At 28.1% G+C, this 16,057-nt stretch overlaps 1 protein-coding gene across 1 annotated transcript in view; it reads left to right on the plus strand.

Moving 5' to 3' along the window:
- Positions 1 to 15,529, plus strand: part of LOC117169339 (neprilysin-2-like) — a 52,705-nt gene extending 37,176 nt beyond the window's left edge. Inside the window, exons 3-9 of the mRNA XM_033355677.1 lie at positions 4,151 to 4,396; positions 4,474 to 4,682; positions 4,763 to 4,939; positions 8,033 to 8,524; positions 10,634 to 10,931; positions 12,928 to 13,181; positions 14,114 to 15,529. Coding sequence (XP_033211568.1) covers positions 4,151 to 4,396; positions 4,474 to 4,682; positions 4,763 to 4,939; positions 8,033 to 8,524; positions 10,634 to 10,931; positions 12,928 to 13,181; positions 14,114 to 14,452 — 2,015 coding nt within the window. The 3' untranslated portion in view covers positions 14,453 to 15,529. The remainder of the gene's footprint in view (positions 1 to 4,150; positions 4,397 to 4,473; positions 4,683 to 4,762; positions 4,940 to 8,032; positions 8,525 to 10,633; positions 10,932 to 12,927; positions 13,182 to 14,113) is intronic.
- The last annotated feature ends 528 nt before the right edge of the window (positions 15,530 to 16,057 follow it).

Raw genomic sequence — 16,057 nt, forward strand, 5'->3', positions numbered from 1 at the left:
AATGTCATGAGAACAATCGAAAGTCTCTTGAAATTCTGTAAGGTTACGACAAATCTAATAATATTTCTTGAATTTCTTCAAAATTTTTTTAACCCCTTAAAAAATCCTTCTAATTCTCTAAAATGTGCTAAAATCTTTAAAATCCTTTGAAATCTCTTAAAATGTTATTAAAACCTATTGAAATTCTTTACAATCTTTAAAAGATCCTGAAATTTGTAAAATTCCACACAAAAATTAAATATTGGAAAATACATTGAAATATTTCAAAGTACCATAAAATTTTTCTAAACCTTTGAAATCCCTCAGTTTTTTTAATAAAGACTTTAAAGTTTAATTTTAATATTATAAAATCCCCTGAAAATTACATAAGAGCTTATAATATTCCTTAAAATCTCTTCACATTTTTGAAGCCTTATGAAATTATTTCAGCAGCTAGAAAATTTATTTAAATACCTTACTGGGAGCCTTTACAATTTTTTTAAATTACTCAGACCCTTAAAATCTTATAATATCCCGTAAAATTGGTTTAAAATCCTTTAAAAATCCTTTGAAATATTTGGAAAATTCTCTGATTTCCATCGGAATGTTTACAAATATCATATTTTAAACCAATAAACTTAAAAAATATTGAATTATTCTGCAAGTATTATTCATTTTAAAATTTGTGAAAAAACTTTGTTGTATGGATACTTTTTTTCACACTCTTATTCATAAAAAGTGTAATTTGATTATGACGATATACATGAATATGTAAGTATTCATATAATCTGTATCTGCATTTGTATCAAGTCAGCCTTTCACACAATTTTGCAGGGTGACAAAATGAAGGTCAAGTTCCTTAACTAAATATTTATAACTAAAATTAAAAATTCACAGCATTTTCAAAATTTGGAAAAAAAGGTTTCGAAATTAAAAAAAAAACATTTTTCAGAAATTCTGTTTCATCAAAAAAAGAACTTGCAAATTATCCCTATGGCATTTTGAATTTTTATTAAAATAAAAAAGTATTATACTTTTCAAAACTTTCGAAAAATTCCGAACATTATTTATCTGATAGATTAAGAAATCGCAAACAGAATTTTTACTGGATATAAAATCAATTTCGAAACTACTTCTCTGAACTTTTGCAACTAAACTAAACTTCAGAGTTCAATCATGTTTAAAAAGATGCGCTTTTTGTTTCTTAAATGTTTCGTCTTTTTAATTGTTGTTTTTAGTAGATTTCATCAAGATTCACAAATTACTTGAGTGAAATTTTTCAACTGAAAAAAAGAGTCTTAAAGATTAATTAATCTAAGCAGAGTTGTCTTACAAGGAAACCTATTAAAGTGTCCACCCTCTGATCTTCTTCAAATTTATATATGATCTAGTTTATCAAAAATTTAGCAACATCTGGTGTTTTTTTATGTGCGTAAACACATTTCTAAGAAGTGAAAAGAGCCCTTAAATTCACCACCCAAAATTGGTTTTGTCAAATTTAACCTTAAGCAATCAGTTGCATTCTTTTAAATCAATTGAATTTTATTTTACTTTCAATTTCGAATATAAGCAGGGTATTGTGACCATTGGGGGATGCTACCCCTATGTTTTAAGGAGCAAAACTAATATTTTTCTTCATATTTGTAGTTGTATAAATTGACAGTTTTATTAAATCTGCAAGAAAAATTGCACTGTTATAAGATTCAGAAGAACTTATGTTGACGTATTTCACAATTATCTTAAAAAAGAATTTTTAGTGGGTAAACTACCCCTGTATTCTATTGAGTAAATCATTTACAGAGAAAACAAAACAATATTACCTTATTATTGGAATCTGATGGGGAGAAACTTTGGATGCGCGCATAAATATTCTGATCGAAATGGAAAAAAACTGCAATTTGCCTTTCTAATTGTAAGAGGGTAAACTACCTTTAAGTTAGTTCCCCTTTTAAATGGCATGCAATGCTTATTATTATTTGTAATAAATACGTAAATTTTATAACAAAAAAGTGTGTTGATATCACTCGTTAGGCCAAGGGGGCAAAAACAACCCCTCCATATCATCCTCAAAAAGAAGTTTCAATTTTCAGCTATAAATGGACACATAATTAAAACCAAATAACGGAAATTATTGCGTAATTCGTTAATGTCAACAATTTTGTAAGGTGCCTAATTGTTTTCATTTCTGTTTTAAAAAACTGCGACTTTAAAGAAGCTCATTATCGTATAGATTATTTCTATATTTCAAAACAATAAGAAGGTCTGGTTTATAATCGACGATGTATTTATAAAATGGTTCTTCGCAATCCCTTATCTCTCAATCATATGTCATTCAAAACATATTTTCGAGACGGCGCCACTTTTATCAGTAACCATGAGTGATATTTATTGCAAAATGAATCATTTGGAATAAACAGTGCAGTGTATTTAGTAATATATTACCGCTTTACGTTTATTTAGAGTTCAGTGTCTGCTACAAGTGTAAGAAAACATCTTAAAAATATACGGTGTAATAAAAACCAGACATTGGCCTTGTTTTCAAATATAGAAATAATCTCTTTCATAATGATATTCTTAAAAGTCGCAGTTTCTTTTAAATAAACGTGAACAATGATCTTGCATAATTGATAACATTAGCGAATGACGCATGATTAAAGAGCAGTTATTTGGTTTCAATTGTGTGTCTTTTTATAGCTGAAAATTGGAAAATTATTTTTGGGTTTAACATTAAGGGGTTGTTGTCAATCCTTTGACCTACCGTGTGGTCAAATGCTACTTTTTCCACTTTAATGAGGACATTTAAGTGTACACCCGAAGTTTTTAACCATTCCTTTAAAAAAATTAGCTTCATTTGTTTTATACTTTAAGAAATAGAACACACGGAGGGTTTACCTGCTAATGATTTTTTAAAAGAAAATTCAAAATCTATTTCCTATTAAATTTATAATAGTATCGTTTTTTGCAGATTTAATAAAGCTGTAAATTTTTATAACCTCAAATTTGAAGGAAAATATTGGTTTTGCTCCCAAAAACATAGTGGTAGCATCCTCCGATGGTCAAAATATCCTGCGCATATTCGAAATACAAAGGAAAATCAAATGTTACTGATTTAAAAGAAAACATTTAATGGGTCACGTTAAAATTGACAAAACTAACATTTAGGAATTAATTTTACGGATTGTTTTTACCCCTTACATATATTTTTCCGCAGATAAAACAAACAAGTTTTTATTGGTTTTTGATGCCCTACAATATATGTAAATTTGAAGAAGATCGGAGTGGAGCACCTCGAAAGGTTTCCTGATAGAACTGAAGCTGGAACAAATGGAATTAAGGCGTACGGTTCAAAGTTTCTAGTTAATAAATTTTTTTAAATTATACTATTATATTCACGACCGAATTCATTTCAAATCAGGCAGGATCCTACACCTGGAAATCACAGACACACTAATTAACTAATGAACGAACAGAGACATTCGTAAAAAACTGTTCCTTACATTCAAGGGTTTCAAATCATAGGCATTTGGCCAATACGAGGGGGGTCCTAGTTTACACAAAACTAATACCTTCGCTGATGAGAATGTCATAATTATGAATAATGATAAAAAATTCGATAATTATTTGTGAGCAGAATCTTCGGTACAACAATTAAAAATTATTGCACTACTGAGTAAAGTATGGTATAATATCACATAAACTTAAGAACCTGCAAAAATGTCAATTATTTTTTGTGTTATTCGAATTTTCCGAAAATATCCCAATTTGGAGGTTCTTTTTTATAATACCTATCTATGAAATTGAAACTTTTCCCTTAGCTTAAGCTTATTAGAAGCAGAATTTTATTACCTTTTGTCCCAGTATAATAAAAATATTTTGTGTTGATGTTAGAAATACTAAGTGAGTTTAGCAACACCTCGAGAAATTTGCGTGTAGATAATTTTTACCGGTAGCGTATACTATCATTTTGGATACATGGATTTCCTATAAGATTTATTTGTTAAAAATATTCTATATTAATAGTAATTACTGCCTTCCGCTTAAAAAACTCTAATTTTATTATTCAAACTCGACTACCTTAGATTTAGAGAGTAGCTTGAATGAATTTAACAAATTGAAATGATAATCGTCATCTTCTATTATTGGGTCCTAAAATTACAACTTTATTTTGTAGCTTTCACAATCAAAGAGAGTATGGACCCCAATGTATCTCCGTGCGATAATTTCTACAAATTTGCCTGTGGTAATTATTTAAAAAAGGCAAAAATTCCGAAAGGTAATTCGCATGTTGACAGATATGTTGCTCTCGAGATAGAAGTTGAGAAACAAGTGAAAGAGTGCATTGAAGAGCCAATTAAATTCAATGAACCCAGATGGATCAGACTAACGAAAAACTTTTACCAGGCTTGCATGAATACGAGTGAGCTCATTTAAAATTCTGAACTTTTGGACGGAAAATATTTTTCGTATGAAAAACTAATGCCCTTTTTTCTACAGGTGCTATTGAAAAAAATAGTCTCCGAACAGAATTGGGTAAATTAAAGAAAGCAGGCGGCTGGCCTGTACTGGAAAGAAAGTGGGATGAGGAAAGTTTCAATTGGAAACGGTCGACATATGCTCTGCAGGAAATGGGATATTATGCATGGTACTTCTTTGATTTCAAAGTTTCCATTGATGCTTCCAACAGCGCAAAACGTGTGTTAACTGTCAGTAGTCACTATCACAGAGAAAAGTAAGAAATTGAGATGAAAATTTAAAATTTTCATTTGAAAATTATTGTTCTCAGATTGACCAACCACCTTTTTCTGTTGACCGCGAAACGTTATTAAAAGGGTACGAGGACCCGATCGTCTATGATTACTATAAATTTATGGTTGACATTGCTGTTATTTTTGGTGCCAATAGAACTATAGCTAAAACAGAAATGAAGCGAACTCTTGAATTTGAAATTACTCTTGCCAATGTGAGTATCAATTAAATTATGATTAAGGGGGTCAAACATTTTTCTTCGAGAGGGAAAAGCTCGCCTGAAAGATTAACCACTTCCGTTTTTCGTGTGGAATAGATTACAAGGTTACAGGATTACTTAAGATTACAATAGACTACATATAATTACACAAGATTACATATAATTACATAAGATCACGCATGATTAGATCAATTATTCGTCATTACAGAAGATTTTAATACATTAAAAGAGATTACACAAGAATTAACGGGATAAAAGTTGAAAAAAGGCAACTGAAAAAATATACATGAAAATCACTATAATAATACAATGAACTGTGTTGTATGCCTTAAATAATTTGAAAGATTATATCTCGGAATTAGTCTAAAAATAAAATTGATATTTACAACTTTATCTTAAGGTAGTTTTTGCGTCCAAAATGAGGTACCAAGGAAAAAATAATATATAATTTTAAGAATTGAAAGAATATCATCAATCATATATCATGAACGTAGAAACATAATTTTCTATTGAAAAAATTAAAGAATAACGAAAAAAATTATCATAACAATATTTTCTGTAAATAAACTTTTCTTATCGTTGCTTCTTACCAATAAAAAAGATGGTTCGATTTCAATAAATCGTTACTTATTTTTTCATAAAAAAAACATTCACTACAACTCAACAGATTAACAAATCGGTTGACGCTGCTGACTTCCCTATATTTAATAAGGTCCCCGGAATTTTAATTTTCGAATTCGTTAATATTAAGACGTACTCGCAGATCTCTGAAATTTGCATTGGATTTCAAATACGAGAAGCTTAGTTTTCTGAAAAGACGAGAAAAACCACTTCTTATTTATTTATAATGAATTGAAAATTTCCATTGAATGATGTAAAATAATTATGATGTAAAAGGGCATAATGCTATGTGTATAAAAACTTGATACATTCATTTTCGAGAAAAGACAAAACTCAAGTAGGCGACAATAAATCTCTATATCATATCAGATCTTTAAATTATTAAAAAATTGTTTGCCGAAAATGTACAGTTGAGGCGTCTTTTATTTTTTTATATTTATAAATTACTTTTTTACTTCATACAATGTGTTATGGTAAAATATACATATATTGTGAAAATAATTAGCGTTAAATAAACAAAATATCAGTAAGAATACAGACGCTTGATACAGCATTTCCTTGTTCTAAAAAAATGTTTGGTGTATCAAGAAATTTCATTTGCCTTAAAAAGATCAAGTGTCTTCATTCATAGAAAATCTCTTTAGAAACAAATGTTTGATCAAGAAAATATTGCATAAGCTGTGTTCGCAATGATTCTATTTTTATTCAATGATAATTTGTTGTTCATGTAATAAAATCTTTCAAATTTTTTTTAAGTTCTTGAATAATGTTTAAATACGTGAGATTCATATCTTGAAAGTATCTGATATGTTTTATTTTCACATTTGAATAATTTTATTTGTACCTTGGTATATTATTCAGAAGTATCTAAAAGACCTTGTACTAAAGAAACTATTCATAATCGGCCCAAGTTCTTTTGATAAATTTCTTCTTTTTATATACAAAAATCAATAGTTATGAATGATTGGAAATGATATTCGTCGAATTGTTAATTATACAGATTTTTGGTATAAACTAGATTGCAACATGTCGAGATTTGCACTGGATTGCAAATGATTGCAGTGACTGAGAAATATTGCATGAAATTGCGCAAGATCACAAGGATTTTATAGATCATAAATTGATTTTGATAGTTTTTATAAAGATAAAATAATTTTGCATGGGTATTGTGAAAAAATATGATAGGGAAATAAGTATAAGCCTCTAAGGATTTTCCTAAAATTTTTTCGCAATTATAAAAACTTCATAATAGAAAACCATTATAATGGAAATCATTACGAGATAATCAGTCAACACTGGACTTAATATCTAAGAAATATTGAAATAATTATTGTGAAGTAATGACAGGTTTTATAAAACCTCTAAAAGATTCTAAAATTTCTTTAAATCGCTTAAAAGTTAGATAATATCTCGAAAGTCTTTGCAATCTTTTAAAATAACTTAAAATTGTTCAAATTCGTCAATATTTTTTATTTTTTATATCCTTTCAAGTTGTTTACATTCGTAAAAATCTCTTGTTATAGGATTCAATTTATTCCCTTAAGTTTTTTCTTAAACCTCGAAATCTTTGCTAAACGCATAAGCTTATTTAAATAAGTAGACATCATTTAGAATTCCTTCATATGCCCTAAAATTCAATTGAGGTCTTTCAAATCACTAGGAATCCCTTGAAATTTAATTTAATATAAATTTTATTTGAAAGTTCTTTTTTAGTAGTTTTTAATTCGCGGAGATGCACTAAAAGCCCTGATATTTCATGAAATTCCTTGAAATATTATGAAAATCCTTGAAATCTTTGAAACGCTGATAATTCCTTGCATATTAATTTAATTTATTTTCCAAAGTTAATCAGAAATCCATTTAAATCTTTAGAAGTCCCTTGAAATTCTTTTAAATCCTATATTTTTAATTAATGGAAATCGTAAAAATACTTGATTCCGTCAATTGAATTAAACCCATTCCTCAAAATTTCCAAATGGAAAACGTTTAAACCCCCAAAAATCTTTGAACTCCTTGGAAATCCTCTGAGAGTCAACAATATCCTTTAAATCTTGTGAAAGTCCTCAGAATGCCTACAATCTTTTGAAGACTTTAAAATGCCTAAATTATTTAGTTTTAGTGTACAAAATGTTGAAATCCCTTAAAAACTTTGCATTGGTTAAGAATTCTTTGAAATTTGAATTTATTTTTTTAATTTCTCTGGAAATTCCTTCAAATGATTGAAATGCCTACAAAATTCGTTAAAATCTCTCAAAAATTGTTAGACCTATTCGAAATAACCTTCAAATTCCCCAAAATTTTCGCAAGTCTTACGAAATTCCTTGAAACTTTTTGAAATCCATTAGGCTTAAAATATTTTTAATAATCTGACATTTTGTAATTCCTTTGTGGGTTTTTAAATAAAATTTTGTATCTGTTGTTTCAATATATTAGTATTGCTTTCTTATACTGATTTTAAATCCCTAGATCTCCACAAGCACCCAAGAAAGAGCCCATGAAGTGAATAACAGTAAAAAAATGAAAGTATGGGAGCTTGACTCAGAGTATCCGAGTATCCCCTGGCTAGCATATTTCAACGCGTTTCTCAAGCCTATCATGGTAATCAATGACGAAGAAGTCATACAAGTGAACGCGCCAAATTTTTTTGACAAATTCGTAGACTTGATGAACCGAACTCCAAAAAGAGTGCTCGCTAATTTTCTCTTTTGGAAAGCAGCTGAGAATAATTTGAATTATTTAACTGAAGATATTAAAAACCGCAAAATGAGGTTCGAAGCTGTGCTTGGCGGTCAATCTAAAAGAGTAGAAAGATCACAGGAATGCCTCGAACTATCTGATGTTCTAGGATTGAGTGCTGGTGCTCTATATGTCAGGAAGTACTTTAACCCAGAATCGAAGAAAAGAGCACAAAAATTGGCACTCCATATTGAACTAGAGTTCAAGAACATTCTAAAAGAGGTGAGATTTTTTAACCAAATATTTCTAAATATAGTTTTGGGAAGAGATAATTATATACATTTTGAATGAAAATCAGTCAAAACTGACTGATAGAAAAACAATTTTGACTTATTTATATTATGCCTACTCGTCGACTGACAAATCAGTCAAACATAATTTTTTAATTTAGTTAAATGGATTCAAAGATTCAGTGCTGATCAAACTTAAAAAGAGAAATTTTCATTTTTTATATATGGCACATGGAAATAAGTTTAGGTTTCTCTAGGAATCGTAGATAGTCACCAGAAAAATAAAAACTGAAAAAGTGCATGATAATTTAGAAACCACCATGAGGAATGAATAAGGAAACCGCATTTCATTAACAAAAAATTATTTTTATGTATAATAGGAGAAAAACAAGTTTTTACGTTTGAAGATAGCTTAAAATTTATGCGATTCTATTTGCCCTTCAGCAATAAAATTGGTGAAAAATTTACATTTACTTTTTCACTACGTGGAATTCTTTCAGAAATTGTCTGCTGAACCAACAAAGAAACTGTTTTCAATCCTGTCACCACAATTGTCACCCCGCGTCGACAGCTAAATTCTTTAGCAATGAATCAAGAATTATAAAAAATATAAAAATAAGAAAACTTAAAAGCCCCAAATAAACTCAAAATAGGATAATCGATAAAAAAAATAGTTGAATTTTCTAGCAAAAAAAATTTTTTTCAGGCAATTCAATTTTCAACGTAGAATTAATTTCTAACGAAACAAAAATTAATTTTCAAGGAAAAAGACTGATTTTAACAAAGTAGTTGAATTTTGAAATAAGCCGTTAAATTTTCAATCTGTAAAGACGCATTAACACAAAATAAAAACTTCATTTTTAACTATTCAAGATGAAATTGTAACAAAGAAATATTACTTTTTCACAATAAAGGATGAATTTTCACTAAAAATAGACGAGTTTTATGCATTCAATTTTAATTTTTGACAAAAAAGATATAATTGAGAAAATGTTTATACTTTTTTTAAATTTAGTCAATTTTTAACCAAATAGATAATTTTTTCATTATATTTTAGAATCTTGAATATTCGAAAAAATTTTTTATACGAAGTTAAATCTTTCACTAGAAATATTAGTTTTATACCCAAAACAAAAAAGTTAACAAAATAGTTAAGTTTTCAAGATAGAAAATGTAATATGTTAGAAAAAATGTTGACTTTAGAAACATGAATTTTCTGCAAAAAAGTAGGATTTTCAAGAAAACAAAAATTCCTTTTAAACATAAAACCTAATTTTTTGCTGAATTGTAAAAAATTTTAATAAATAAAGAATAATAATAATAAATAATAAATTGACTTGTTAACCAAATAGATGAATTTTCTACAAAAACAATAAAATTATCAATCAAGAATATGAATTTTCGACAAGAAAAGTTCAGATTAATTTCTTTAAAGGAAGAGGACTTTTTAAACAAATATACGTACTTTCAGTGAAAAGAGATCATTTTTCAATCATAAATATCAATTTTCTACCAAAAATATAATGAATGCTTAGTTTGGAAAACTGAAAGCCTTTTTTAACAAAAGAGATGAACTTCTAAATAATTGTTGGAATTTTTTACCGAAAATATAATTCATTATCAAGAAGATTAATTTTTTACCAAAATAGAAGAATTCTCGACAAAATACATAAATTTTCAACCAAGTATTTGAATTATAGACAAATGATTGCATTTTTCACAAAATAGCTAAATTGCCAACTAAACATTTTTTAACTAAACTGAATAAATATAAAACGAAAAATACAATAGTAGACCTTCACACCTACAAAACATTGTAAAGTCTTACATATGTACGAAACTGGTGATCAAACTTATTGACTCGTTATTGAACTTTACCGTTACAGGGACATCCTTCGCACAATTTGCAAACTCTGTTAAAATTAATCATTAGGAAACATCATTATATCAGTCATTATCTATGAACAAGCTGAAAAAGTGATAAAAGGGTGTAGGTTTGGTGTATTTATGTACGTTTGTGTAGAATTCATGAAAAGAGGAATAAAATGAAAAATTCCCTTCCTCCAAGTCGAGATCTCATCTGCTCTTAATTTTGTTTTAGGCTGAGTGGATGGATGAACAAAGAACCGCGAGTGCTTTAGCTAAACTTAATTCTATGAGAATGTTTATTGGATACCCCCCTGAAATTTTCGATGACAAGTATCTTGACGATTACTACAGATTGCTAGAAATAACCCCCCAAAATTACGTTGAAGCAGTAGCAAACTTGACCATTTTCTCGACAGACCATTCTTTCAAAACATTGAGAAAGCCTGTGAACGACTCAGATTGGACACTTCATTTGGACACTATTCGTGAAAATAGTGGCGCTGTATATTCTCAAAAGGAAAATAGCCTTGGTAAGTCTATTTTATTGATAGACTTTTGCGAACCTGTAAAGTGGTTTTGTACTAAAATTCCAAACAATACAAAATCCTACTAAAAACGTCTACGGGGTCAAAAATCTACCAAGTAGAACTATATGAATTTGTAAAATCAAAGTTGGCCTCTTTATTTGGTAAAAATATTTATAATTCAAAATTTGTATTACAAAATTTTTTAAACTTTACAAAGGGGGCTACCAAAATTTTTGCTCAAATTTAAAAAACCTGCATAAGACATTATACAGCTGGACGGGATTATAATATAACATCTATCTCCCGTACTAAGCATTTTGTACTAAAATCATTTTTTAATAATATTTTTTCCTGTCAAGATTTTTAATGTATAATAGCACTGTAAGGAACTTTATAGATAAGTTTATTTATATACTTTATATTGCATATTTTTTCATAAACTACTGATCCAAGTTTAATTTTACGAATTCATACAGTTGTACCTTGCAGATTTTTTACCGCGCAGATGTTTTAGATGGAAATTCATGTTTTTTGTATTTGAAATTTTAATTTTAATTCACATGATACATATTATTCAAATAGAATACCAAAGGGTTAAATATTTAGGTCTTATTTTTGTGCTCACCCATTCTTAACATTATTCTATTATTTAAGTCAAGCAATCTTTTAACAAAACTGCGTTCTTTTGTTTTAAAATTGAGAAAGTCCAATCGTAATTTAATGGTCGTGTCTATGTGCCGCATCATTTTTTAATTTTCGAAGCAAACTTAATTCGTCTAAACAATTACTTTTTCCCAATAATATCTTTGAAATCATATTTGATAAATAAAACATAGTATTAAATAATTTTGAGTAGTAAATTCTACTAAAAGCTCAACGTGATTGTTTAAAATAATAATTATTGTTTTTTTCTTTAAATATCCTTTCAATTGAGTGTGGATATCATTGAGTTTATTATATTTTTACTATCTTTGTCATGACTATATTGAAAGAATAATAAAATTTACTTTAAAAATTATGATTCAAGTTTTAAAATTTTCTTTGAACAACATTTTTGAGGACCAAATTCTGTATTTTAGGTAATTTACAATAATTAACTCGATAAAAACATTACTTTAGGCAACCTTGTACAATTAATACAAATTATTTATAATAATTCAAATATTAAAAATAATAAAAATAATAAAAAATGCAAGCATATTTTGAAATTTTCTTTTTTTCTTCAAAAATAGGTAGTGCGAATAGGGTAAATGATTTTAGCAATTTCAGGAAAACGGTCTGCTAGATTGTGGAAAAAAATCTTAAATATTTTAATTAGGTGAAAATTTATATAACTTTACAGAAAAATCTTGTTTTTTTTTTAAAAAAAAAGCAAATCAAAAAATTTAAATACACATAACTTCGTGAAAAATTTTTGTTCCCTAATTGCAAAAATAAGTATCACCTAATTTCCTTCAGAAAATTTGAAAAATTCAATTAATATGTATTACTGAGCAATTGTCGGAAAATCCATGTACACAGAAATTAATAATCAGCTCTTTAAGATTGAAATTCACATAAAAAATACTACCAAACTGGATTTAAATGAAATATTTTAGAAATACATTTTATTTTTTAAGTCAAGAAAGCGTCATTGTTGAATTATTGAGAAAAAAATATATATTTTTCACCTATGCTCGCATCTGCAGCCTAATATATCAAACTTATTTACACCAAATTTAAATAAAAGTTTGTAGTAACTTCTTCTCTGTCCATGTTCCCATAATTTTTGATATTTTTAAAAGGTAAAAGAATATTACAATTTATGTCTTCTCTTCATTTTTATCTTTTAAACTAAATGCGTAAAATTGTAGAAGTATTTAAGATATGAAAAATTAACAATAAAATTTTGATTATTTTCCGGGACCTTATTTCAGAGAAATTCCTTATTGTTATTATCATGTTTAAAATTGAAAAGCTTATTAACTTATAAATTTTTTTATAAATTTCAATTTGTTAGACTACCCTGCTGGACTTCTACGCGGAATTTTCTTCGACACGAAAAGGCCTCAGTACCTGAACTATGCCGGAATTGCTGCGTTTGATTTAGGACATGAAATTACTCGCGCTTTTGATAATGATGGCAGGCAATTTGATAAAAACGGAAACTCTAATGATTGGTGGACTCCTCGTTCAAACAAACAATTTATTCAGAAAGCCGCTTGCTTTATCGAGCAGTACGGCTATTATATGGCTACAGAAGTCAACCTTAAAGTATGTATATCTAAGATTTAAAAAATATATTATATGTTTTCCAATATATTTTTCTATGATAATTAACACTTGATAAAGCAGAAAGTTCAGTTGTGTAAAATTTCATTAAATAAAAATGGTACCTAGATATCCTCTATCCATAAAAAGTAATTTTAAAGCAGAGGTTCAAACTTTTAGAAAAAATTACAAAGAACTAAAACCATTTTTACATGAATTTACAAATAAATATTATAATTTACAAAAAAAGTACAGGAATGTGCAAATTTTGTATATTATTCGAACGAATTTTGTTCTTTTTGTATGTTGTTCTATATTATTTTACTTTTCGTTCTTTACCAGAATTTTAAAAACTACAATAATTCGCAGAAATTGCAGGCTTTGTAGTCAAAAAGTTGTTCTTTTTCAACTAAGGATGACGAATATTTACAATATTGCCATCAGATAATTTTAAAGTAAGATGAGCAAATGATTGCTTTTCAATGAAAGCCTCGATATGAAAACTTTAAGAAAATTGAATTATATTAAAAGAAAATAATTATTGTCTTTGTAATAAGTGTTGCTGTAGAACGATTACACTCGTTCTAAAGCAACGAATAATTTAAGTTTGGAACCGTTATATATATTAAAAATATATAAAATATTAAGTCTTTATTGTAAAATATTTCCATCTGGGCCAATACCATTTTGTATTTTCACAGTAAGGGTTTGCTCAGGAAAAATATTACATTCTTAACCACATATACTCATCAATTTTATTTTTATTTTATTTATTGATTTCAATTTATATAAATAAAAATAATTTCATTGAAAGTGAATAAAACATCAAGACTATACATTTTATAATATAAATATAATTAATAAAAATATAATTAAATAATATAATATAAATATAAATTGATGAATTACAAACACAATTATTTAATAATTTTTAGGTGAATGGCATAAAAACTCAAGAATCAAACATTGCAGACAATGGAGGAGTAAAAGTGGCATACCAAGCTTATCAAAGTTTCGTCAGACAAAGAGGCACGGAGCCCAAATTACCTGGGCTAAGCTATAGCGGAACGCAGCTTTTTTGGATTCAAGCAGCTATCACACAATGTACCAAATTCACCCACGAGTTCTTAGAAAACTCAATTTTGTCTAGTAATAATAGTCCACCAGAATTCAGAGTCATAGGTGCATTTGCTAACAGGCCAGAATTTTCAAGAGACTTCAATTGTCCTAAGGGTTCCATAATGAATCCAGTTGATAAGTGTTATTTATGGTAAAACTGTATAAAAGTTGTAAAATGTTTCTAAAAATATTCTGAAATTCATGTCCGCTGTGACATACAGAGGTTTTACTGCGATTTTTTTTTATTTATTACAAATATCAAAATATTGAAGGTGAATACTAGTACAGACATTTAATGAAGACAGGCGCAGCCGCTAAAATGTAGGATCGGTAGAGTATTTTTTAGGATTATTTTGCAAATACAATTTAATGTTATTTAATGTTAAGTATGGTAAACCTTTTCTTGAAAAAAGTATATTACTTGAAAATGAATTCTTTACTGCATTCTGTTAAATATGCTACCAATATAAATATTTATAAACAAAATTATCCATGGCAATATCTGAAAATTTCTGTTGTGTTTTTTATTTATTAGCTTCCCTGTAAGAAGGAGAGCATTAAAGTAGATCATATGATATTGAAAAAATGGAACAATTTAAAGCCTTTGAATCTAAACAAATTCCGTTTTTGTCCAAATGCGCTTCTTTGTATTCCAAAGTTTTCGTTTGAATCATTTTTAATCCACACAAAAAATATGACATTATAGTAGCTTCTTTTTAATGCTATTAATTTAATGCCATTGAATGCAGTTTAATGACAGTATCAGTTCAATGTCATGTAATGCCTTTAGTAATCGGAGGTATAGAATGGAACCAATGCCGTTCAATGTCTTTGAACTACCAAATAAGTCGAATGCCATTTAATGTTTTTCCGACCGAATATATTGAATACAATTAATGCATTCGAATGCCGTTAAATGACCATTCAGACAAAAACGGGATTTGTTTAAATTTATAGAGATTAAACTGTACACTTTTTTTAATGCTATATAATCAACTTAAATGCTCTCCTTTTTAGAGAGTTAGCATTGATAACCAGTAATTGTGTATACAAGCAAGCTTTTCAAAGAATTGTAATTTTACATAAAACATCGAATTAATAAGAGCTACAATTTTTTTAAACTTTTGGGACTTATATTTGGATCTATCAGGTTTTTGTAAATTGCCAACGTTTGGAGAACCCTGCGTCATAAAAAAATTTGTTTTTAGAACATGTCCGTCCAGCTGGCAATCCTTAGTCTAACGATGGGATAATCAAAAACAATGCAGGTGCCATAGCAATTCGTATGCTACTAATATTTTTGAACGCTTTTTATATGCTCTTTCATAATCTAACTGACGATCTACTTTACCTACTCTAGACTTAATTCCCCTTTGCCTAGCTACGAGGCGCGTCGGTTTGTTTTACCCACGAGTTAATAGTAAGAAGAAGAAACTGTGTGATACGAAAGCCTAGCAACTTTTTCGATCAAGATGTCGAGACCTTAAGCGCATGTGACATAACCAAATACCTATATTACCGATCCCACTTCATCACGGAACTTAATGTTTTTTGAACCTAGGAACCTCTTTTGATAATTAAATAATCAAGCTGAATCTTTTAAAAATATGTTAAGAGTACAATAAAGTACGTTCAGGTACTTTATTTGGATAGGAACTTTACTGAAAATTATTTCCGACCGAATTAAAACTGGGAGCCGTTGTCACTTCTTTTTTGTAAACTTCGACATTTTTTAAACCTTCGAACTTTTTTTATACATG

This window comes from Belonocnema kinseyi, chromosome 3, assembly GCF_010883055.1.
Source record: "Belonocnema kinseyi isolate 2016_QV_RU_SX_M_011 chromosome 3, B_treatae_v1, whole genome shotgun sequence".
NCBI lineage: Eukaryota > Metazoa > Arthropoda > Insecta > Hymenoptera > Cynipidae > Belonocnema > Belonocnema kinseyi.